Below are 23007 nucleotides of genomic sequence, written 5' to 3'. Positions count from 1 at the left end.
GGGATGGGGACAGGGAGGACAGGCACAGGGATGGGCACAGGGATGAGGATGGGCACAGGGACGACTGGAAGAGCATCTCTGCCATGGAAACACAGATCCCAAAATAAAGCCCCAGGTTCACAAGGCATGCTGGCATTGCAGCCAAGTGGCCAGTTACAGGTTTTGCAGGGGACATATTGTGGGCTCAGGTTTACTGCTCCTGCAGGCTGTGGAACAGCCCTTTGGTGAGGAGCTGGCATTGAACAGAAACTGCACTGGGCACTGCCGGGAAAATTGTTCTCTAGCTTTTTGCTGCCTTTCATAGTTTTCCCCCTACCTTTCTTTCCAAAATGTTTCCAGAATTCTTGTTTCCCTCTCACTGCTGAGCTGATCTGTACCTGGTGCCATTCTCAGTTGGAAGCCAAAGCTCCTATTGTGGGGTTTCCTTGCCCCAGGCACTGAGTCTCAGCTCTTCAGGGGTGTGTTGGCACCAGTTTTAGTGCCAGCCTGGGGCCTGGCCTGCTCTCCCCCATCAGTGGGCTCTACCTGGAGCAGAGAAGTGACAGATGAGGGACAAGAGCCACTCTATCAGTACATGGATAATCCCTACCTGGTCCCCAAGCCCCCCTTAGTGAAGGGAGTGGAGGCTGTGGTGGGACAGGAGTCAAGGAGATCAGGGCTGTGGACTCTGCAGGTGCTTCCCCCATGATGGGGACACAACCTGGTTCTGCCTGCCAAGGGACACTCAGGGCAGTGCCATGGCTACAAAACCCTGTCCTGCTCTGCTGTCCCTGTATCCCCTGTCACTGCCATGGGGTATGGAGCTCAAGTGCTGGACATTTGGCAGCTCCCAGCTGCTGCTCACTGGTTTTGTTTCTTGTTTGGCTGCTCAGCTCCAAGGCCCTGCTCTGGGAAGGGGAACACACCCCCATGGCACCTCCAGCTCCCCTCCATTTTTCACTATCACACTTCTGTCTCCTGGGCAGGTGGTTCCAGGGAACCATCACTGCTTCCCTCACCACCACCCCCTACTGAGCTCTGCCCCTTGCCAGCACATTGTGGTCACCTCCAGTGAGTGTCAGGAGCTGACCACGAGAGCTCTGTGGTGCACAAGGTGCCAGTGCCCTTCCTCTGGCACTGCCCACATTCCTGTGAAGACCAAGGCCATCCTAGTAGTGACCTGCTCCAGGTTCTAAGGTGGTTTGCTCTGTGCTGTGGAGGAGGTGTCCTCATTTCCCCCAGCAGCCTGGCTCCAGCCCTGCATCACCCCAGCATCACCCCAGGCAAAACTCCTCTGCCTGACGGTGAGCTCAGACTCCCACGTTACGAAATGGCAGTGCTGGCTGCCTTGCATCTCCCCTGTGGTTTTCCAAGGGCAGGTGCCACTTACAGGAAATAGAGGCACCAGCAAAACCTAGCACACTCCTGGCAGCTCCAGGGTGGCACCTCGGCTGCAAAACCACTCCAGCACCACCAGGCCTGGTGCTGCAATTATTCACCACTTTCTCTGCTGGGACACACGGGAGTCATTCCTCTGCTCACCAGCTGCTCATCTGCCTGCTTCTCCACAGCCTGAGGAAAAGACCTGGTTTTCCTGGAGCAGACATCTCTGCTGGCTGGTGGGATTTCTGCAAAGTCGAGGATTTTCTGTTATTATAGCACAACTTTACAGCTTGGCAGTGGGAAAAGAAAAATGACCTGTGAGTGAGCAGCTTTGCTGCTGGGTGTGAGCAGAGCATGGCCACCACACACAGCTGCCTGTGGTGCTCTGATCCACACAGGCACCCCTGGCTCTCTGATCCCAATGGCAACATGTACAGCACGCAAAAAGTACTTACAGGCTGGAATTTTAGATGTCATTTCCCTGCCTTCTTGTTCCATATGTTCAATTCTCCATCTCTTCCTCCCCTGCCTGGCCACCCAATCCTTGCAGGCACCTCCTGCTCTCTGATCCTGACAGGAATGTGTACAGCACTTGAAGAGTCTGAAACTTTAGATATAATTTGCCTGACTCTTTTTTCCCTGTGTGTTAGATGCTCCATCCCTTCCTCTCCTGCCTGGCCAGCTGGATCCATGCAGCCAACTCCAGCTCGCTGATCCCGACAGCATTCTGTCTGGAATTTTAGATAGCATTTCCCTGAAGTTTTTGTTCCACGTATCGGAGTCTCAATCCCTTCCTCCCCTGCCCAGATAGCCCTGTTTTTTCCCGTGTTATCTTTCTCTCCGTGCTCTGCAGTGAGGCTGCTGTCCCGGAGAGGGAGCATCCTCTCACCGGGAGCAATCTCCCGGTCCCTTCGGCTCCGAGTGGTAGTCTCAGGGATGCCCAAGGGAGACCGCACTTGGGCATCTCTCTGGCCGCCGCCTGAAGCCGAAGAGACCTGCCAGCCCCTCTCCCCGTTTTCCCCTCCCCGGTCCCCCCGTACCTGCCTCCGGCTCCGCTCCCGCAGCGCTCCCCGCCGAGAACCGGCCCCGCCACCTCCCCCGCCCCGGTCCCGCCTCATCCCGCCCCTTGTCACTTCCAAACCCTCCCTCCAGCCGGGCTCCCTCCTGGCTGGGACAGGTTTGGTGGAAATCCTCCTTGAATTTCTTCCCAGCACTTTTAATTCTCTCCCTAGCAAATTGCAGCAGCAGCTGCTGCTTCTACCTTGTTCCTACCAAGACCAGCCGTGGCATAAACCTGTCCATTCCCACTTCACAAGATGCTGAGGGAGGTGTGGCTCCATCCCTTCCACCGTGCTGCTAAAAGAGGTGCCCAGCTCCTTGTTTTTCCTCAAAAAGAGAAAAAAAATCCTATTAAAGTGGCACACACAAGAGAAGGAGCATTTGGGGGTTGTAGATTGGACAGTCAAAGAATCATGGAATCAGAGAATCATGAAATCATGGAAACACAGACTGGTTTGGTTTGGAAGACACTTTTGAAGGACACCTAATTGCCCTTCTGCAGTCAGCAGGGACATCCCCAACCAGAGCAGTCGCTTGGAAGGTGCAGGGAGAGTTCTAAAGCAGGTCAGGGTCTGGTGCCACTGCCCTGACCCCATGCTGCAGCAATTTATAGTCTCTTTCTCAGTCTAGTTTGAGGTGTCCCAGGTACCAGGACATCACCTCACTGCTTTGGCATCATCCCTCATGCCAACACCCCTCATGCCAGGCTTTTGACACAATTCAGTAACTGCAGGTGAACTTCACCAGTATCCCCAAAGAGGGTTATAGCCCTTTTTGGAGAAGATCTCACTTCTAAGAGCTCATATCATCTTTTTAAAGAAGAGGTAGAAGACCTTACAGTATTTTTATCTAGCACACATCCTCCTCCCCCAGCAGCTGTGTTTACTGTCAAGCCTGCTGCTGGGCATCTTTCCTGGCACTGTTTTGTACACCATCTCTCTCCACTGCAAGCTACATAAGATGTTGATGCTCAAATAGAAGGGGCAGAGCTCAGCCCCAGTGGCCCCAGCATCTGAGTCTGCGATGATGGTCTCTTACTGGGAGGAATGAACTGGGCTTCCATAAAATCATCATGGAAAGGTACAGCAGCTTCTCTGTCTGCTTCCAGGGGTGAGGGTGAGTGGCCAGGAGCCCTCAGGAGCACCCCCCAGGCATTGTCTGTGAGTTTCATGGTGTTTAGCATGCAGTTTCTGGTGGATTTTATTACTTCATCTCAGCATCACGTCTTGCACGCTGATTCCTGGTGATCACATGTTTAATCACATCACTCATTTTACTGTGAGGGTGCTGGAGCCCTGGAGCAGGCTGCCCAGAGAGGTTGTGGAGTCTCCTTCTCTGGAAAGCTTCCAACCCCACCTGGCCATTGTGATCCTGGGCAAGCTGCTGTGGGTGCCCCTGCCAGAGCAGGGGCTGGACTGGATGATTTCTAGAGGTCCCTTCTAACCCCTTCAATTCCCTAGTCCCTCACAGGGGAGCTGGAGAGAAGCACACACACACACCCCCCCCCCCCCCCCCCCCCGTTTATTTTCCACATTTTCCTATGCTGGGATCTGCATGCTGAGGGGTGGGATCCCTGAGCCCAACACCACAGTACAACCACGGGTCAGAGGATGAGCATCTTGAGCGGCTGTAGGAGTCATTAACTGCTCACCACAGAACAGCAAACACCTATAAACCTCCTTGGGACTATAAATCAGAGCAGAGCATTGTAAAAAGCAGCGGCTGCCTCTTGCCCAGAGAGGTACCTGCAGGTTCTTGCTCAGTCAGGACTTGGTCAGATCTTCCCAAGTGTCCCTGGGTTCCGTTGTTTGGGAACAAAAGGGATTTTCAATGGCAGGAGGGGGCCTCCTCCCACTCTCTCTGCAGTGGAACACAGGATGGTGTTTGAACAGCCCTTCCAAGTGAAGCTGGAATGAACAGGTTGGATGGGAAGCACCAGGACTTACCCTGCTCCTCACCCCTGCCCTGCCAGGGTAATTGCCCTGCCCTCACTACTCAGTACCCTGGAAAACAATGTCTGGTCCCAGCACCAGCAGCTCCAGGACTGAAAACAGAGCAGGATGCATCTGCCAAACATCAGCTGTGGGGCCAGATGACCTTGAGCTTGGCTTTCTGCTGTCTCTCCCACTTGCTTCACAAGAAAGTTTATTTCATAAGCAAACACCTCCTGCTAAAAATACAGCTGAGGAACCCCATGGGAAGCATTGTGCTGGAGCAGGGTGTTGAGCTGGCCTGGTGCACTGCTGACAGCAGCTAAATACAGCTGAGAAACTGAGAGCCCCCAGACTGGCACCAACCATCTCATCTCAGTGTTTGGAAAATACCAGCAGGGACTAAGTTCAGCTGGCAAAGGGGGAATATTTGAATGGTGGATAACCAAGGCCAGGGTTTCTAGGCTGGTTTTTGCGGTTGTGTGTGAAGCTAAGGAGCAGAGGTGCCTGTGCCAGAGCCCAGCGCAGGAATAAGGACAGCTTTGCAGGGGGGAAATCACCTCAAAATCACAGCCCTGCTAGCAGGTCACCAGAACATGCACCTGGCTGGTCCATATCTGGTTCTGCGTCACTCTGCACTGCTTCTGGCCCTGCCATGTGGTGGTGGGGTCCAACCTGGCACAGCACTCCTTGTGCTCCGGGGTTTCATGAGAGTTTGGACAGGTTCCTGTGGCTCCAGAAGTGGGAATAAGGCCATGGCTTTGCTGCCCTGTGTCACCTGCCTGGCCTCTGACCATATCCCTTCTCAGGCAGTCTATTTCTTAGCCCTGGTGTGGCATAGCATGGCCTCCTGCCCTGCCCACAGCTGGCACCCACTAATTAGACTATCATTAGCAGGAGGTGGGAGCTCTAGGTACTAAGCACCTGGTCACGTCTGCAGGCTGGCTCCCGTCTGGACATCTCAGGGTTCACAGCAGCTGTGCCATGAGGGAGGAGGGTGCCCATCCCCATCTCTTCAGACCCAGTTTCTCCTCTGCTCTGCCAGGGCACACAGGGCAGCCCTCCTCCCAAGCAGGCTGCAAGCAGGTTGGTTCAGCAGATGAATTGCTCAGTTTATGGGGTGACTCTCAGAGACAGGCTGTCCCTAAACAGAATGATTTGGTTGTGACCCAGTAAAATCAGCTGGGTGACAGCGAGCACCTCGCCAGCCAACCCACGCCTGGAGCCGCTGCAGAGAAACCCTTCTGCCTGACCTGTGTTTGCGTTACAAAGATCAGGCTGTAAAACCCAGACTGGTTTGGTTTTACAAGCAGCAGCAGAAGGGAGGGAAGCAGCTCCCCCAGGCTGCCTTCTGGCATGGGGTGGGTGTCTGGTGGCCATGGTCCAGGCAGGCAGGAGAGGGGCTTGGTGGGTGCTGAGGCTGTATGGCCAGGGGGTAGGTACCACCCAGGTGGTCAATGCTGAGAGCTGCTGGCGTGGGATGGGAAGGAGAGGGCAAAACCCAGCTCAGGTGCAGCTCCTTCAAGCCTGAGCATCCCTGGAGCTGAGCAGAGAATTGTGACTTGTCCCACCAAGGCCATGCTTCCCGAGGTGGGTGGCACCAAGCGGCTCTCAGCATGGGACCATGGCGGGCTGCATGCTCCAGCAGTGGTTTGTCATTTCCCCATCAACAAATTGGTGTGACAGGTAATTAGCTGCACTCATTTGCCTTCCTGCCAGAGAAGTTTCCTGAAAAACATAACCTGCCTATCATGATTCCAGCATCCAACCACAGAGTGGCTGTGGGTGGGGAGGGTCCCTGGGGGTGCCATGCTGCTGTGGCACAGGCTGGGGAACGCCAGCATGGCGCCAGTGTGGATGAAACATCATAAAGATCTCTATGGGCCCATGTTTTATGGTCCTCTCCCATATTCTGAGGAACATGTGCACTATTTGGTGACCAATGAGTTTACAAGAAGAGCAGGCAGGGGATGGCTGCCTGCCCTGCTCAGCTGGGGAACAGCCTGTCCCAGTCAGGATTCGTTGTGTAAACTTGGGTGAGAAGGTCTTAAAACCCCAGCAAGGAAGGTGCTGCAAGAGGCGTTGTGAAAACAGAGTGATTCACCATGGCCCTGGCCAGCACCTGCATGCAGCCACTCTTCGTGCTGATGCCATCTCCACAGGCATCACACACCACAGCGTGTCCTAAAGCTGAAAGGATCTGGTGAACACACAGGGCTTCCATCTCTGGAAACACACCTGGACAAAGCACCTGAGTGGAAGGGGACAGTGTGCTGGGTGCAGCTGGGCTTCTGTCTGCAGACCCTGAGAGCTTGCTCTCCTGGGCAGGGCCTGCCCAGGGTGGCACTGCTGCATGTCACTTGGTCCCACAGAGGCTTCACTGGCCAGTATCCCCTCCTGTGCTGTGTGTCACAGAGCCACAGACTGCATCAGGTCGGAAAAGACCCCCAGAAGTCATCTTGTCTGACCCCCCTCTGCACTCACCTCCAACTGGCTCAGGCTGCCCAGGGACACATCAAGTCTTACACTGAATGTCTCCAGGAATGGGGCCTCAACCACATCCCCAGGCAACCTCTTCCAGTATTTCCTCACCCTCATCATGCAAAACTTCCTCCTTATGTCCAACCTAAATCTGCCCTGTTCCAGTTTCCAACCATTGCCTCTTGTCCTATCACCACAGCCAATTCTAAACAGTCCCTCTCCAGCCCTCCTGTGGGTCCTCTTCAGACACTGAAATGCAGCTCTGAAGTTTCCCTGGAACCTTCTCCTCTCCAACCTGAACAGCCACAGATTTCCCAGCCTGTCCCCACAGCAGGGATACTCCAGCCCTCTAATCATCATTCTGCTCCTCTTGGGAATGCTGCCTGGTGAGGAGGCTGCCAGGGTGAAAATGCCATCCAGGGCAGCTCATGGAGAGTTGAGCAGGCCTGGCAGCCCATCTCCATGCCCAGAGGCTCGAATCCCAGTGGGGATACAAATCCCACCCAGCTTCTTCTGGAAGGAAACTAAGGCAGGAGCATAAGACCGGGAGAGACAAGGTGGTGCGGAAGTGTCAGAGGCAAGTGATGGTGCACCAGGATTATGCTGTCTGTGGCCCCGGGGGCAGGCACAGTTCCCTGATTACACCTCGGGCTGTGCTGCCACCAGCCCGGGGAGCAGCAGGGCTGCAGGGTCAGCCCCCCGAGCCCACCACGGCTCCCACCTGGCTCAAAGGGAAGAGCCCCGGGGCAGCACGGCTGGGGCTGCTGGAACCAACTGTGCCCATGGCATGCCACCTGTGCCTGTGCCATTTCGCCTGTGCCCATGGCATCCTGCCTGTGCCCATGCCACTCCATTTGTGACCATGGCATGCCACCTGTGCCCGTGCCATTCTGCCCTGTACCACAAGGATGGCTGGTGGAGCCCCTGCCCACAGCCACCACTAACCCCACAATGCTCCCAACATCACCACTGCCACCCCCAACTCCTGGGCCCAGGGCATCCTGAGCCCCCAGTGCCCTGGAGGGGGATGAATGAGGTGTGTGTGGTGTGTAGGGTGCCCCCTCATGTGCTCAGTGGTGGGATGATGGAGCCTTTGCTCTGGGGAGAAGGGGAAAGATGGAGGAAGAGATTTCATGTGAAACCCCAAGGGACCGGGGTGCTCTCACTGCCAGAAAGGGTCCAATAAAGGGTGATGTGGTTGGACTGAGCACCCTGTGTGTGCCCTGCTGAGAGCTGCAGACCAGCTCCATTTGGGGACCAGGGGCCGTGTGGCCGGGGGCTGGCAGGTGCATCCTGACACCCAGCAGCCCAGTGAGGAGCAGCCCCAGGCTCCTCATGCACAGGAGGAAAGGTTCTGGGCTGGCACTGCTCAGCCTGGCTTTGACTTTCTTCTCTCCTTCCCCTCGCTGGGCATCGTTCAGACTCAGCCTGACTCTGGTCGCTCCCGGGACCAGCCTCTCTGGAGTCACCGCAGGAGGCTTTGGCCAGGACTCTGCACCTCCCAGTCCGTCCTGTTTGCAGGGAGATGCCGGCGTGGGGATTAGTGCTGGGGCCGTGTCACGGCGTGTCACAGCCTGTCACAGCTCACCTCTGACTCACTCTCACCGAAACCTCTCCGGTGCTGCCGCGGCTCAGCCCGGTGCTCGGGATGCTCCCGTCAGCAGCTCCGGGAGCTGGAACTGCTGGAAAAGGCTCTCACGAAGCCCTGGGCACAGGCTGGGCTGGTGGGGATGGCTCAGGGCCACGGCCAGTCGTGGGGAATCGCTGCGGGGAGCTACCCGCCCTGGCTGCATGGTGCCCACCACTGTGGTGTCACTAAGACAGGCAGTGGGACCTTCAAGCCAAGGCAGTCCCAGCCTGCTGGCACCTGCTGTGCCACACAGCCAGCCATGGTCTGAGCTTTGGCAGCAGCCCTGTGATGGGGCTCTGCAGCTCGGAGCAAAGGAAGGTCACTGCCTCATGTCTAGAGCTCTGCCTGTGGCTTTAGTCATCAATGGGCTACTGAGATCTGGTGGTAGCTGCAGCTGATGGTGAGGTGGCATCAGTGTCCCAGACCTCCGAGCTTCAGCCAAGCAGGAGGCATAGGTGGGCTCTTGTGGACATTTTTTGAGTTCCGGCAGAAGAAGACAGCTGCAGAGCTGCCACTGCCCTGCGAGCCCCTTCCTGGGTGTCTGCAGGAGAAACCTCCCCACACTGAGCTGCGGAGCCAGCTGGCCCTGGCCTGGAGCTGAAAGGGTGAAGTGAAACAGGAATGACCCTCAGCCCTGTCCTCCCCCACGGCTGAACCTCCTTGCAGGGCACAAGGGGCTCAGACGCTGAAAGGCTTTTCCATAGGCATGTGCTGGAGATGCCTTTCCTCAGCCCCATTTACATTAATGAGGCATTTAACTCCCAAACCAGTTTGTGGACCCCTGCAATGCCACCGGCTGTAAGGGGCCTGGGCAGCCTTTAACCCGCTCAGTGCTGGGAGCAGCTTTGGGCACCATCCCTCTTCTGGGAGGGGGGCAGGAATCACCCTTCTGGGCTGACACCCTGGGTTACTGTACCCCACTGGGCTGGGGGCTGCTGTGCCTTATCCAGCTGGGGTCGGGATGGGGCTAGGCTGTGTCTCAGGCGAGTTTTCCAGGGAGTCTGGGAGTTACTGCTCATTGTCACATCTGGGCAAGTTTTTCATCCTGGCTGACTGGGAGGTTGGGTGCTCCCATTTTTCTCTGGATTATCAAATGGGATTCTTTCTGACAGAGAAGCTATCCACCCACCCACCATCCCTCCTTCCCCCCCTCCCTCCTGTGTTTGGCTGTTCTTGTCTTTGAGTCACTCTCATGCTGACTGTGCCAGTCAGGAGAGCATGAAAGATGGGGTGAGTCTTGTTTTCTACCCAGGAAAAGCCTTTGCCCAGCAGTTTGGATTCTCAGAAGTTCTTAAGAGCAAGTCCTGCTGTTGCAGCTGGAGTTTGTCTCTGCACAGCTCATCCTCTCTCCATGGTTTTCCTGGCAAGTGTTTGCCTTCCCTGAGGTTTTGGGTGCCCCAAGCCCTGCACGTCATGGAGCCGAAGGGGCTCTGTGTGTTGGAGCCATCGTCACCCCCACCCAAGGGCCTGGGTACCATGACCATGGGGAGGTCTGGTAGAGAGGCAGGATAGTCCCAGGGCTGGGAGATGAGCTGGGGGCCCCATGCCTGGGGCTGGCTGGGCTCCCCAGCAGTCTCCTGGGAGGTTACCCTGTCCCCATGAGAAGAGCCCATGGAGCAACAGCTGCAGCAGTGGAAGAGGAGATGCCTACCACTGCCTCACTGGTTTTACTGCCTGTTGTTCTTGTAAACTCCAAGGTGAGTGCCTCAGATGCTTTGAGTTTATGATGTTTAGTGTGTGTCAGACCTGCTTCTCATACCATGCTGGGTAGATGTCTGTGCTGGAGATGACTCAGGAGTGCAGGAGAGTTCAGTATCTAATGCATGAAGTAATGAAATATGAAGTAATCTCTTTCTGTGGGTGGCTTTCTGCCTCCTGAGCATTATTCATACCAGGAGAAAAGGTGCTGACCCTGTCCTGAGCAGCGAATGCAAAAGCACCTGCAGAACACCTTTATCCCAAGTGTTCATGGCAAAAGGTCCCCAGCAGGACCCAGGTCCCAGGTTATGGGCAGCAGAGCCCTTGCAGCACACTGGTGAGGAAGGAGCTAGCTTAAGGCCTGGTCCAGCTCTGAAGGTTGCTGTCACTTCCCCCACTGCTGTGGTCAGGACAGTTCACCCTTGTAACGCAAAGGGGAGGTGGCTCTGGTGCCCTGTGTGGGCTGCTCCAGTGTCTCTGAGTCTGTTCTGCCACTGGTGCAAGTGGGGCAAGTCCAGTGTAAGCAGTGTGGTCATTAGTTGGTGCTGTGTTTAGAGAAGTGATAGGAACAGTCAGGGCTTTGCTCTGAGCACCTCATCTTGGTGCATTGCAGAGATGGGGCTCTGAGGCAGAGCAAGCCCAGTTCTCTTCCCTGCAGTCTCCAAAGGGCTGTCCAGCAGTGGAGTTGTCTGAAGGCACCCCAAGTCCTAGCGTTTTTGGTCCCTTTGCTGGTTAATGCTGCTTTCTGAAAGGCATTTTCACTGCACTGGGGGCATGTCACCTGTTTGCACCCCCAGCTGCCCCTGGCCTGCTCTGTGGAGGGCAGGCACAGGCAGGTCCCACTTGCCAGCATGGAAAATAATGACCATAGTATGGGTTAAAAAGAGGGAAAAGAGCCAAGCAGTTAGTCAAAAATATATCTTTATTTTTTAAAGTTTACCATCCATTTAAATAATTCAGTTAAAATGTTTTATTGCACATTACAGAACCTGCCTGGATCCTCACTGCCCTGTCTCAAGGCACAGAGAGGCCTCCTCACACACACACACAGGCTCTGAGCCACTCTTGCTCCACTAACCCCCAGGCAGCCAGCTCGGTGTGGGTTCTGCTCATCCTCAGCAGCTACTCAAGAGTGCTGCAGGCAGCCAGGAACTGGCTACAGCAGGAAAGAGCCAGGTGCAGGGCTGAGAGCCAGGGGCTGGGCACTGCCACCCCAGCTAGGTGCCCAGGGGTCTGTCCCCAGGCATGGGCAGAGGCAGCAGCCTCTGGCCTGCCCACGGTGCCAGGAGGCTCTGGCAGTGCAGTGCAAGGGGCATGGCCTGGGGCTGAGGAGGCAAAATCAGGGTGTGACAGAGCACTCTGGAATGGAGGGGGTGCAAGCAAGGGGGGTGATGGACTGGTGGGGCAGGTGTGACTTCAACCACCTCCCTTTTGGCCATGTGCTGCAGGTGCCTCCATGGGCACTGCCAGCTCTGAGGGGTGAAGCAGGCGTTGCAGGAGGGGAGCAGGAGGTTGGGCAGAATAAGAGCAGCAGCCAGCTGGCTCTGGAGCTCTGGGAAGTCCCCTGTGGGCAATGCCCTGTGCCGTGTAATGAGCTCCTCTGAGGTTATGCTGAATGGTGGCTTGAGAGGCATAAAATGAGCCAGGCTGGAGTGGGGAGCTCCTTACTGCCATCCATTCTGGATTCCACACCCTCTGCAGGTGACTCTGTGGCGATGGCTTTGGTTGTCCTGCTCCAGCTGTGTAACAACTTGCTCTGCAGGCACATCTGTGGCTATCCTCACTTCTCCTCTCAGAACAGAGCTCCTCAGGCCATCTTAGAAATGAAGTTCCTAATCAAAAGTCAGCTTCAGAGCTTCCCTTTCCCCCAGCCTGTGGTCTTCCCAAGCCTCTTTCATGCCCCTTCCTCCAAGGTCCTGCTGCACACTCCTGAGAGCCCCCAGGCTTGCCACCAGCTGCGCCACACCACAGAGAGCCACCGGCATTAATACTCAATGTGGGACCAACCTTCTGCTGGGATGCCAACTCCTGCCCACGTGCAGTGGGTGTGTGCAGCTGGCTGCTATGTGTGCCTGTGCCCAGAGAGACAGCCCAGCTCAGCACCATGCCCTGCTCCAGCCATCATCCCTGCCACGATCAGCTTGAGATGCGATGAGAAGTCCCTCGTGTCTCTGAGCCCTTGGCTTTTGTGTCTGAGCTTTGCTCAGAGAAGCTTGGACCGCAAGTTCAATCCCTGGGTAAGGGTCTGACCCAGCAGCCCTTCAGTGCTTGTTTGGACGTGTGCCCTTCACCCCTGGGCACGTGGGTCCAGCCCCCACCTCTCGTTCGGCACCGGGGTGGGTGGCTGAGCAAGGGTCAGTGCCGGCTGGGCTCCAGCGTGTCGGGCAGCTGCTCGCTGAAGGCGCTCTCCAGCCGCAAAGTGCTGTAGTTGGGAGGGGGAGTCCTGGGCAGGGGGCTGCCCTGGGGCAGCGGCAGGCGCAGGGCGGTGTTGAAGGTGGGCAGGTCCTCGTCGAGGCAGGCAGGGTTGTCGTGGCCCTGCCTCTCCAGGTCTGCAGCCTGCGGAGGCTTCCCCGAGGGGTGCCTCTTGCGGTCGTTCCACCACTTCTTGGCCTTCTGCCACTGGCGCCGCAGCACGATGGAGAGCGAGTCGATGAAGAAGACCTCCACGATCTCGATGACACAAACCACAGAGCAGCTCATCCAAAGGCCCAGCTGGCCCCCAAAGTTGGAGAGGAGAATGACGAGCTGCAGGAGAGGAGAGCACCAGGTTAGCAGCTCCTGCAGGTGCTGGACGTGTCCACGGTGCTGCTGCAGCACGAGGGGAGGCTGTGCCAAGCTGGGGCAGCCAGGGTGTGCTGTGAGAGCTACCAGGTATGTTGGGTCTGCCTCTGCTGCCTCATTGCCATACTTGGTGTTTGCTGCAGGCAGCCTGAGGGCATCCCCAGTGGAGAGATTGGGACTGGACAGTTTGGGAAGTGGCCATGGATAAAAGGGCCACAAAGGGCAGGATCAGGCACCCCTGGGTGCATCACCTGAAGGTGTCCCTGTCTCGATGGGACCTGCCTGGAAGGAAGAGTTGCTTCTTCCTGGGGCTGACAGGGAGCTGCTCACTTACTGTGTTGGCTGGGTTCTCTGAAATGAATCTCTCATTCAGGTCCTTGTAGAACACCATGAGGTTTGCAAGGTCCGTCCTGAGGAGACACAGGAGGCAGGCTGAGGGTTTAGTAAAACAATAACATGAAATGCACTGAAAAACTATGCCAGTAACCAGTTGGACCAGTAGGGCTGGGCCCGCTCTAAGGGAGCTTTTTCCCCAATTGCCATCATTAGGACTGCTGAGATTGTATCTGAGCTGGAGGTGCAAGCTACAAACACAGGGAACTTACTTGTTCAGCTTCTTGTTGAGTTTTTGCCCTTTGTCCCAAGAGAGAACTCGAAGCATCCAGTCCTGGGAAAAAACAACAGAAAATGCTGCTCTAGCTGTGTGAGCTTGGGATGGAATCCCCTGGACAGAGAGCTCACTTCAGACCAGCCTGGGTGGCAGAAGTCAGTGTGTGACAGGCCAGTGTCCCCCCAAAAGAGCTCCCAGCTCACAACCCAAATTTTAGTTTAAGGGTGAGCTCCTGGAGGAGAAGCCTTGAAGCGGATGCTACAGACTGAGCCTCAGCAGGAGCATCTTTGAAGCGCTAAACAAACACCCCAGGAGCTCCCTGCTTCAGTGCTGAACCTCTGGTTTATTTAGTGCCCTGTGCTGCTGTCACAGTGGAGCTCAATCAGAAACCTACCTCCGAGACAGTGGATGGCCACTGGGCGATGCTGGTGGTGAGTGCCCACTCCTTGAAGCTGCAGAGAGAAGCAGGCTGTCAGTTGTGAGCTCAGCCACCCCCCTCAGGCAGTGTTTCAGCTTCACTTGTGAGCAGGACTTACCTGCAGGCATCTTTGCAGATTTGCTGGCAGCCCAGCTGCTCCTTCACAAACTTCTCATGCAGTCTGTAGTAGCAGTACACTGCGAGGAGGGAGCAGGAGGTGTGTGAGAAGCCAGAAAGAAAAGGAACCGTCTTTTTGCTCCCTGTGCCTGCACAGGGGTGCATGTGGCCTTTGTGGCCATCACCTGCATGGTGGGGATAAAGCTATTTACCCTAGAAACATTGCAAAACACCCTGAGAAGTGGTTGCCACTTGCTCTGGGCATGATCAATTGCCTCACATGGTCAAGTCCTCCACTTGCCACTTGTGCTGTTCACAGATGAGCAATTAAGACAAATGTCAGAAACAAGCCAATCTAAGCATGAGAGGCAGCTCTAGGCTCTGCAGTGTGGAGTCTGCAGTGGGCTGAGGCAGACCTGCTGTCCCCAGCATGCTGTGTGGCTGGGGTGGGGCTGGGTGCAGGCAGGGCTGTGCTGAGCAGGGATGGTGCTGAGCAGGTACCTGGCTCACAGTGGGTGGGTGAGACACATGCAGAGTGGGAGGTGTGGGGACACTTACTCCAGTTGGGATTTTTCTTGTAGTTGCAGTACTCTGCCCCAGCAGGCAAGGGCTGGGCATACTGGGCACAGCCACACGAGTCAACCATGGCCTTCTGGAAGCAGGAGTGTAGGCAGATCTGAGGGAGATAAACCAAGAGCGGGTGTGTAAGAAGCACAGGCTGCTGCACCTCTGCAGCACCAGGGTCCAGGTTTGCATGCACCTGAGAGCATCCTCTGCTTCTGGCAGCAGCAGTAAGATAGGAGCCCCATGTCCCTGGACCTGCAGGCTCTGTCACCAGTGGACCCAAATATAGGCAGGGCCATGCAAGGTTTAGGTTCTAGTGCAAGAAGTGATAAAATCCTCTCTCCTGAGATCATGTCTGTGGGCTCCTACCTGGCAAGACATCACAGCAGATTTCAGGTACAATACCCCATAAAATGAAAGCCCTGCCTGGGCACAGGCTCTGCAGCAGGCAGCAGCTGATGTAATTACAGCTCTTCAAAAGGAGAGTGCCAGAACAACTGACACCCTCCAAGAGGGCCCAATTACAGAAACCATGCAAAATTACTGGAAACTTACTCTGCAAACAAACATTCTGCTCTCTGGACACTGATTAGATGGTATCTGTCACTCCTGGAGTCCTAAAGGTCACAATTTCTGGCTTCAAGGGTTACTAAGCTGCAACATTTACTTGGCCAATATTTTCCAGTCTCCCATTGCTTGAAAATTGCCTAATGAGCTAATGTTCTCTCTTTATCTACCAGGGTGCCTAAGGGAACTTCAAACATAAACCACTTGGGAATAAAACTTGGGATTTTAAGAAGTGCTGTGGCATTTTGCATCAGTGGTTAAAAGCAGTGAGCCGTGCCTGGGCTGTCTGCAGTCTCAGATCCTGAGCTATGCAATATTGCCAAGCTTTTCATGAAGGCAGTTTTCAAGCACCTGATGAAATCCCATGTACCAGGTTTACCTGCAGTGAGTAGCTCTTGTTATAGAGATTTTCCACTGGGATGTCTGCCCCAGTCTCCGTGCAGTCGCTGTAGGGTTTGCTCAGCTTGCGAGACCGAGTCTGAGAAGCAGGAGAGAACAAATCTTGGTTGTTGGAGCTGACAGAGAAACCAAAGGATCTAGTGGCAGTTCATCACAACTCTGGGGCTGTAGGTGATGGGGCAGGGTGAGCAGCACGTTTATTGTTTGCCATCTCAAATGATTTGTCAATCACTTGTCAAAACAAGGGGAGTTTGTTTGCAACAGCCACTTCCCAAGCACTGCTCTGGCTGGATTGCCCCGAAGGAATGCTGGGCTGCTATAACCCTAGCAGGGAGGACTTTTCACAGGGACTCATTCATATGTATGTTTCCTCTTGTGACAAAGTCCTAGAGGCTATGTATGGTTTATCCTGGATGTGTGTTTGGAGGGAAGGAGGTTGTTGGAGGGGGTTTGTTTTGTTTTGTTTTGTGTGAGGCCCCACACCTTCCCTAGCTGCTGCTGCACTTGCTGCTCCTGTTCCCAGCGTAAAGTAGCACTCAAGGCTCCACTAGTGCTCAACAGCACCTCTCCAAAACCCCTCTCCACCAAATGTTTGTATCTCCCTCAGGCCTCCTTGCAGGCACAGCTTTGGCCCTTCCTCTCTGACGAATGCTAACACCTTTTGCTGTTCTGCAATCTCTGCCCAGAGAAGGCTCTGAAATGCCAAGTGCTGTGCCTGCAAGGTCTGCTGCAGCCTGCGATGGGAACCCTCAAGACTGGAGACCTGGTTCAGGTGACATTGCCTGCTTCCTGCAGACCTCCCTCAGCCCTGAGCTCTTCCTGCAGTCATCATCCACTTTACAGCAAAGAAAGTGGCCTGAGACCACAGGGCCTGCCACCCATTTCAAAATCCATTCACCTGTCTTTCTCTACAGAGGTTAAGACTGGGGGCTGCAGGGACTTAGGAAATGCCTGCTTAGCTTTAAGGCATAGGCTATGGGTCTATAGGTCACTGAGGTCACACCCGACAGCATCACCACTTCTGTGTGCAGCAAGAGAAGGCTGCAGGCACTTGTGGTGCAAGGCAACTCTTCCAGAAAGATGCTGAAATCTCTTTGGAGGGAACACAGGAAAACAAGAGAGAGATTAGAGACGGATTGCTTCTGACAGCTGAATGAATCCTGCTTGTAATGTGCTCCTCGTTTCCACAGGCAATCCAAGGCCAGGACACTTGCCTCAGCCTGCTGCTGCAGCAGGTGACAAATCCTTTGGACTGAATTTTTTTGGTTGTACCTTTTACTCCTCCAAGAGCTTAGTTGTTCATTCAGGTACTGAAATAATTCCCAAACTAAATATTTAACTAAAGCACTGAAACTCCTACCAACCAATGCCTTGTTTGCATTCCAAACATCTTGGAGCATGTTTGGAGGTAGGGAGTCCTAGTACACAGCAGAAGCAGAGGAGTGAGAACCCAGACACTGATGTTGGCACTTGGGCACCAGCGACAGCCAGGCTCAGGCTGTGTTGTGTTGGATGTGGGTACAAGAACTGATCCAGCACCTCAGAGGTGCAGCCCTGTCCTGACAATCATGACTGCCCCTTGGCAGCCTCTCTGCAGTCTCTCTTTACTGGCACAGTGATCAGCAGCTTTTGTTTCAAGAGCAGAAACTGCATCCAGCTTCTCCTTTGGCTGCTACACGACGTTGGGATGCAATCGGATCACTTCCTCATGCCAAATCTTTTCAACACAGCCACTGAGCTATGCTCAGTCTTGTTTTCTATAACTCTATGCAACAGCCCAGATCTACTGTGCCAGGAAAGTGTAACACTAAGCACTGAGACCGCCTGCATGGTGTAGCAGTTAAAAGGAAACAGCCTAGTGAGCCTTGGCCTCCTTCACACCGTTCTAGCTCTGACACCTCCTGTTTACTCTGTCCCCACTGGTTGGATCAAGAAGCTGCTGCCCCAGTTTTCCAGACAGCTGGAAGACAGTTAAGTATTTGCACATTTTAAGACCATCAGCCCTGTTTTTAATGCCTTTTCTAATGCATGGGCTATCTAGCAGATATCTGACACACCCAGCCAGGACAGATAAGCCAGCTGGCTGAGGCATCTGACCCTACCATCAGTGAAGGCAGAACTAAAACGCTCACTTAACAGCCCATCCAGATGAAAGGAGAAAGCCTGGCATGCCCCATGCCACTGCTTTCACTTCTGTGCCACGGGAAAGAGACCCTCGGGTCAAATGCCTTATCTTCATTGCACTAATTGGGGAGATTTGGAGTGCAGCTCTCCCTGACCTTGCTGACGCTAAGGCAAGATGCTGGAGAAGGCACCACAGCCCACAAGGGTTTTTCACAGCTGGAATGGCAAGAAACCCAGCAAAACAAGACTCACACACTCAAAACTAACTGTTTTTAGGTGGTTGTGCTGCAGTCATCTCTATGGACCTGATCCTGATGAGGGTTACTCAAAACCTGAGCTCACTTTCCTCTTCCCCTAGGAACCTGTGTGGGATGCAAACTCCTCTGCTTGTTGCTAAAGACAACACATTTAGGTGGGTATGGATTTTGCTATGAAAACAAAAAAAAAGTATTCCCTGGAGAGCCAAGGTGTGAGAGAACAGGGAGGACAAACCCAGTAGCTGTTTGGTTTATAAAAAACTGATCTTCTAACAGCCTCTGCACAAAGGAAAGCTTTGATCAGAAAAGGGCTATCACAGGGCTTTCCTCAGGGCACTTCAGCTGCTCAGGTGTGAGGTTTAAGACACCTTCCAGCTGCTGGCTGCATTCAGACATCACATTGGTTCTATTTGCACCTGCTCCAAGGGAATGGTGTCCTGCACCCAGGAGGGAGGCTGCTGTCACTCACAAAGTGCATCCCGATGGAGGTGGCTGCTGCCGTCTCGATTTCCGTGCCGATGTCTTCAATGAAGGGATACTCATCCTGGTCATGCACCATGATCTTGGCCCCCGTGGATGTCACCAGGAAGGGATTGTAGTCTGCCTCGTCTATGTACAGAACAACCTGCAATCCTGGAGAACAGAGACAAGGCAGGAGCAGAGTTACACCAGAAGCCAGAGACGTTTCCTTCTGGTCAGGGAGGGCAGCATAGTTTATTGAATCTTATCTGGCCTCAGGCAGAACTGCAACAACCAAGCAGAGCTTTGCAGTGCTAAACTGAGATGCTTGCAGCAAGCAATGTCCCTCCGTGGCCCCAGGTACAGCAAACAAATAAAGTCTCTGTAGAGCGCGGCTGAGACTGACTTCAAAAAGTTATATAACTGGGAAGCAGCCGTTTCAGAGGGAAAACATTAGTGATGCAATGATGTTATCTTTGTATTCCCTGGCAATGGTTTGCACTAGTTCAAACAAGCACTTCCCCAATCTGCTGGCACATCTAGAGCCAACACATCAATCACTCTCCAGCAGGATCCAGTTCTCCCAGCCGCTCATTATCTAAGGGCTCCTCCGCTCCTCACCGCACTCGCTGCCGCCCGTGGAGGTGCTCAGGACTGTCCCATTCTCACCACTGTTGAAGGTGTAGCAGTTGCCATGCAGGGGATGATGGAAGCGAGTGAAGTGCCTGAAAGACACCAAATGGCATTGCCTTGTGGTTTTAACTGTGGGAGAAAATGAGCAGAGTTGGGCTTTTCATTTTGGCAGAGAGAGAGCAGAACCAGACAGTTCTTTCGTCTGGTTTTCTTCCCCAGCAATTTATTTGGCTGAGAAATGAGAACCTTCTTAACGTCCTGAAACCACAGGGAAATGTGAGCTGGTGCAACAGCATCAGGAAAAGAAACATCCACGAGGTTTCCAGGGGGAGTATGGGGGCTGAGAGGGTTGGGAAGCAGATTGACAGAACTAGCAGGAAGGTGGCAGAGGAGGGGACAAAGTCCTCTTTCCTTCAACAGCCAAGTGTCCAAAGGAACATGGACATGTGTCTTTCAGCAAGATGTGACAGCCACTGTCATGCAGGGGAGGCTGAGGACACTCCCTCCTGACTCAAGCCCATTCATGTCCTCCCTGTGAACATCACCTCCCACACCCCCAAGAAAAGCTGTTATGCATTTGCAGGACCACAGACACAAGCAAAAGGCCTCTAGCAATGAGAGTCACAGTGCTTTGTGCACAGGCACACTGCTCAACCCCTGTGTAAGCACAACCTCATCCCAGAGCTGCACGGGGGAAATTCTGCTTCCACCCCAGTGCAGAGGAGTGAAAATCCTGCTGCCAGCACACACACAACAATCCCACTGCCACAATCACAAGCACATAGATTTGATCCTGCCAAAACCTATGGCTTTATCTGCAATGGGTTTATCTGAATTCAGCAGAACACCAAGAGAAATCAAAGACACAAAGGTTTCAGTTCATTTTAAACTGGAAACTCTTCCTGCTGGGATTCAGCAAATACCAAATAATTCCTATATATTATGTACTTGCAAACAAGCTGCTAAGCTGGCAGGCATGTTCTGTGCACTGACCTTTTGTCACATGAGAGGCCATCAAAGAAACATGTCAGCAGAAGGTCATCAGCAGAATAACTGGCTTGTTCTTTAGTCTCCAGGGGAATCTGTGCCATGATGTTCATGTAGTGCAGTTTGTACCACTCCTGGATAGCATTGACACCAGAGCTGAACGTGTAAAGTGCACAATCGCTGCTGTTGTTTGCATCACACTGAAAAGGACAGAGGGAAAGCAGCGTTTCAGGTGAAATGCAGTGATATCTTCTACAAGGCAATTGTGATACTGGTTCTCTTCCACAGTACCAACTACGTGTGGAGTTATAGTAGCACAGAGGGACATCAAAGACCACTCATGCACGGCTGTGTGATACAGTCACATGTTGCAGGCCCAAAGGAAAGGTCAAAGAAAGCATTAAGTGTATCTGGGCACACTTCAGGAAGAAGAGAGCTGGAGATGAGTCTGTAGGCAGCCGTGGAAGCATGAGCAGAAGAGCAGATGGAGTGCAAGTCACTACAAAGCCACCTAAGCAAGCAATAAAACTGGTTGGAGGGATACCAACCCAAACCATCCCTTTGCTGACCCACAAGGAACTTGCTGGCCAAGGGAGCATGAGACTCACCAGCTGAAAGCCGATGATATCATTTGAATCCCCAGAGTTCACAATGGATGAGTCCTTGTGGAAGACACTGCCCTCTATTTTCCTCTTCTGGCCACTGTGAAGGTCAGTTGCTGTCTTTGAGAAGTCCTCAAACTTCAGCAGAGGGATCTGCCTGAAGAAATCACTCCCGGTGCTGTTCCACTCATCCACCGACCGCCGCACCTTGGACTTGCCCTCTGAGAAGCCATAGAAAGTCTCCAAAGCTTTTTTTGTCTCTTTGTCCAGTTCAGATAAATAATCTTTCATGGAACTGTACCTGCGTTGGAGACAATGTTATAAGTGACATCCCACCTCACCACCCAGCTCCAGGCTTTCACCCACTGCACTGCCAGTCTCCACTCAGGGCACAATTCTTTGTCACGGGCTCCAACTCTCTCAGTACCACATCAACTGACACTGTGTAGGCAGACACAACAATGCCCTCGGAGAGATCTCAGAGCAAGGAGCAGAGGGAAGCAGACTGAAGCACAGAGAAAGCCCTCACAGACTCCTTGCAGGTTGTGTTAACAAGTCCCAGGAGGCAGAGCATGTGGAAATGAGACTTCTCCACCTGTGCCAAGAGACATGGAAGAGAAGAATCATCTGGAGGAACCAGGATGAGAGTTGGCAGCAGAACAGACATCCATGTAAGGTGTGATTTGACAGGAGAAAAGTAGTGTTGATTGCTAAAGCCCCCATATCCTGTAAGGGAAACAGGCAACACAGTGACAGATGCTCCCTCTCCATCCCTCAGGAGCTGGTGCTGTTTACAGACTGTGATCCTAGAAAAAAAAAAAAAAAAAGAATTTGAAGAGAACCAGGGTGCTGACCAGGGACTATGTGGAGCAGAAAACCAAAGCAACTGAGCCTAGCTCAGCAAGAGCAGCATGTGATTGTAATAATCCACACGTGTCTGAAGAGCATCAGCAGGGGAGGATCGCTACTCAAAGTGCTGTAGACAGAAAACTCAAGTTTGGGGAAAGCGCTGAGGAGTAGCAATGGGGCGCAGCCGGATAAGCTGGGGAAGGGGTTTGGAGCCGGGCTGGTGCCAGCATGATGGGTTAGCCCGAGTCTGAAGACCCCCCTCACCTCCCGCCTTACTTGTAGGGGTTGATATTGCAGATGGTGACGGCGGGGAAGGGCAACTTCTGGAACTGGACGGTGACGGAGACCGAGGCGCTGTAGTAGTTGAGCAGCAGCTCGGCGCACTGCCAGAGGATGAGCCCAACGGCGCTGAGAGTCAGCAGGATCCAGATGAAGCGGCGCAGGCGGCCGCGGGACACGACGATGCGGCGGCAGCCGTGCGTGTTGGTATTGAGGCAATACCAGCGCATCAGCTCGCTCAGCGTGGGCGCCTGCGGGCCCCGCACGGGCAGCGTCCTCTTGATGCGGGCCGTGATCTTCTTCCCGGGAGCCATGGCACCGGCGGCACCTGCGGGGAGAAGGACCGGGCGGCTGAGCGCGGCGGGACGGGATAGCGGCGGGAACTGAGCCCTCCTACCGTGTTAACCCCGGAGATGTGCCGTCCGGCTGCCAGTCGTGAACCGGCATCCCTCACCCTACCCCGGCCTGTCCGTGGGGAAATCGCCCCGTCGAGCAGCCCCCGTCGTCTCACCTCGGCCGCCCTCGGGGCCTGGCGGGGCCATGCTGCGCTCCCGACCCCGGCGCCGCTGCTGATGGCGGGGCGGGCGCCAGCCCCGGTACCTAGCCCAGCCACCACCCGCCCCGCCCCGCCCCGCCCCGGCCCGCCCCGCCGCTGCTGCCCCTGTTGCCCCTGCTCCACGGCGGCGCAGCGCCACCCCACGGCAGCCGCCGGGCCTGACAGGAGCGGCTGGAAAGGGCGGAACATCCCCGGCCGGGGCACTGCGAACCACAGCAAGCGGGGAACCCCGCGGTGTCGCTGGGGGCGGCACGGCGCGGGGCCAGTCCGCTCCCCAGCGCCGTTTGTGCCACAGGGGACGGAGACGAGACGGAGACGAGACGGAGACGGGACTGACACGGGATAGTGACGCGACGGGGGCGGGGAGGATGAAACGGGGGCGTGACGGGCGGGACTCCGCCGGACCCCGCCCCGCCGCCGTGCCAGCATCAAAGATGGCGTCCTGCGGCAGCGTCTGCCCGACAGCAAGATGGAGGCGCGATCACGTGAGGGCGCGCCCCGCCCCGCCCGCTGCATGGCGGCGCCGTGAGGCAGCGAGCCCCGGCGAGCCCCGGCGGCTGCAGCCCGGCGGGCGGGCAGGCTAGGCGGCGATGCGGCGGCCGGCGGGCTGAGCGGCCGGGCGGGGATGCGCGCTGCGACGCGCA

At 54.8% G+C, this 23007-nt stretch overlaps 1 protein-coding gene across 1 annotated transcript; it reads right to left on the bottom strand.

Annotated features, from left to right (window-relative positions):
* Positions 1-12516: 12516 nt before the first annotated feature.
* On the bottom strand, positions 12517-22121 carry SCNN1G (sodium channel epithelial 1 subunit gamma). Its single transcript, XM_054391080.1, has 12 exons — positions 21805-22121; positions 20686-20980; positions 20084-20277; positions 19079-19182; positions 18468-18631; positions 15598-15696; positions 14646-14763; positions 14089-14167; positions 13947-14004; positions 13548-13609; positions 13277-13352; positions 12517-12906 (listed from the first exon to the last, which is right to left on the bottom strand). The coding sequence occupies exons 1-12, from the start codon at positions 22119-22121 to the stop codon at positions 12517-12519; spliced, it is 1956 nt and encodes a 651-aa protein (XP_054247055.1).
* Positions 22122-23007: the final 886 nt, after the last annotated feature.

Source organism: Indicator indicator, chromosome 22 (assembly GCF_027791375.1).
Source record: "Indicator indicator isolate 239-I01 chromosome 22, UM_Iind_1.1, whole genome shotgun sequence".
NCBI lineage: Eukaryota > Metazoa > Chordata > Aves > Piciformes > Indicatoridae > Indicator > Indicator indicator.
The sequence above is the reverse complement of the archived record's forward strand: the minus strand, read 5'-3'. Positions and strand labels throughout refer to the sequence as shown.